At 42.0% G+C, this 1,645-nt stretch overlaps 1 protein-coding gene across 1 annotated transcript; it reads left to right on the top strand.

The window, feature by feature from the left end:
• Positions 1-655: 655 nt before the first annotated feature.
• Positions 656-1,078, top strand: LOC104492725 (RNA-binding motif protein, X chromosome-like; the record flags this gene model as incomplete). The annotated part of the gene is made up of 2 exons (XM_010135318.1): positions 656-764; positions 972-1,078. Coding segments are annotated over exons 1-2 (216 nt in total), but the record flags the coding sequence as incomplete, so codon positions are not given.
• Between the last annotated feature and the right edge of the window lie 567 nt (positions 1,079-1,645).

Genomic DNA, 1,645 nt, shown 5'->3' with positions numbered 1-1,645 from the left:
CGGTGCCAGGCGCTGCGAGGTTTCCTTTGTCTCGGGCTCTCGTTTGTTTTTCTAGTCCTCCCGCCTCGCTTTAGCCGCGGCCTTGCCGAGTGGACCTGCAGCGCTGGCCTGGTGTCACGTTGTGCAGGCCAGGACGTTGGCGTAGTCTCTGTGTACTTTCAATAACTTTAAGAGTGACCTTAAAGTCAGCTTGGGCAAATATTCCAAATTAAAGTTAGTACTTTGGTGTTTGACATTAAGTAAACTTATTGAAGCGTTTATCGCAGGGTTTAGAGGGAGTGTGAGCAGCAGTACCGTGGAGGGCAAAGACAGTAAGCCTCAAAGACTCACAGTCACTAGCACAACTGTTCGTCAGAGGGTTCTCATCACTCCTTTGTTCTATTTTCTAAAGTTCACTTAATCCGTTTGAAATAGTCTATATAATGCAAAGAAGTAACTGAAGGTAGTACTACTACTAGTCGCTTCAGTCTAAAATGTTGTATTTTTAATATTCTTTCTACTTCGTGTCTTAATTGGCATCTTGCTCAAGAGAATTTGCTTGCCCTTTTGAGGGAATAAGTTTATATTCTGTGAGGTGGTGTGGAAGTATCTGTTGCAGTTTGATGTTTTGTTAGTAATGACCTTATGCTTTCCACAGGCTATTTGCAGAATCAAAATGGTTGAAGCAGATCGCCCTGGAAAGCTGTTCATTGGGGGCCTGAACACAGAGACAAATGAGAAAGCCCTTGAGGCTGTATTTGGCAAATATGGACGCATCGTAGAAGGTAAAAAGAAACCTTTCTGTTTTTAAAACCAGAAAAAAAAAACCAACCAAAAAGCTTCAGCTTGGCTGTGATGACTTTCTTGGCGTTGATCATCTGAAATGATGGTGCTTTCCTGTCCTCTAAGAAGTTCTGAGCTTATAAGGTTAAATAAAGGTTAAGTGTTGCTGCCTAACTACAGGAAAGGGTAACATGGCTCTTTTTTTGCAGTCCTTTTGATGAAAGATCGTGAAACCAACAAGTCCAGAGGATTTGCCTTTGTCACGTTTGAGAGTCCAGCAGATGCAAAAGATGCTGCCAGAGATATGAATGGAAAGGTAGGAATTAAAACTAGTTATATGCTGCAGTTGCTGCTGACCACCAGTATTGATCTTTAGGGTAAATTAACTGGTAATAAAGGCTGGAAAGACAGTGGGTTAGAATGTCCTGGAGTTAAGTCATGGAGTTTGGCAGAATATGCCTGTCTTCGTGAAGCTGGAATCGCTTTCTCCTGATGATGGATTTGACAGTAGAAAGTGAAGTCTGTCTGTCAGTTATACTCTCCTGTCTTTTTTGTTGTTGAGGGCTTTTTAGTAGTCAGCTCTTCCATTCCTGCATGTCTCCTCTAGTGGTTCTGTTTTATCATGTTTGAATGCAGTACTGTGTAAATTACACTGTAAGGGAAAGTAACTTAACTGGAAACTGCTAATGGTTCCCTTAACAGGGGTTTGATATGAGTTCCCTGCTGTGCTGGAGTGCTGATGCACTTATCTGGTAATCTGTAGATAAAACTCCTACATGTATGAGTTGCATCATCAGCCTCCTTGGCATATATGAGAAGCGTCTTGCCAGTTGATGTGGAGTAGCTTTGCGTTTAGCTAGCAATTGAATTTGCTTGTTTACAC

Source organism: Buceros rhinoceros, unplaced genomic scaffold, assembly GCF_000710305.1.
Source record: "Buceros rhinoceros silvestris isolate BGI_N320 unplaced genomic scaffold, ASM71030v1 scaffold44100, whole genome shotgun sequence".
NCBI lineage: Eukaryota > Metazoa > Chordata > Aves > Bucerotiformes > Bucerotidae > Buceros > Buceros rhinoceros.
Note: the sequence above shows the minus strand (reverse complement) of the source record. Positions and strands in the feature narration are given on the sequence as shown.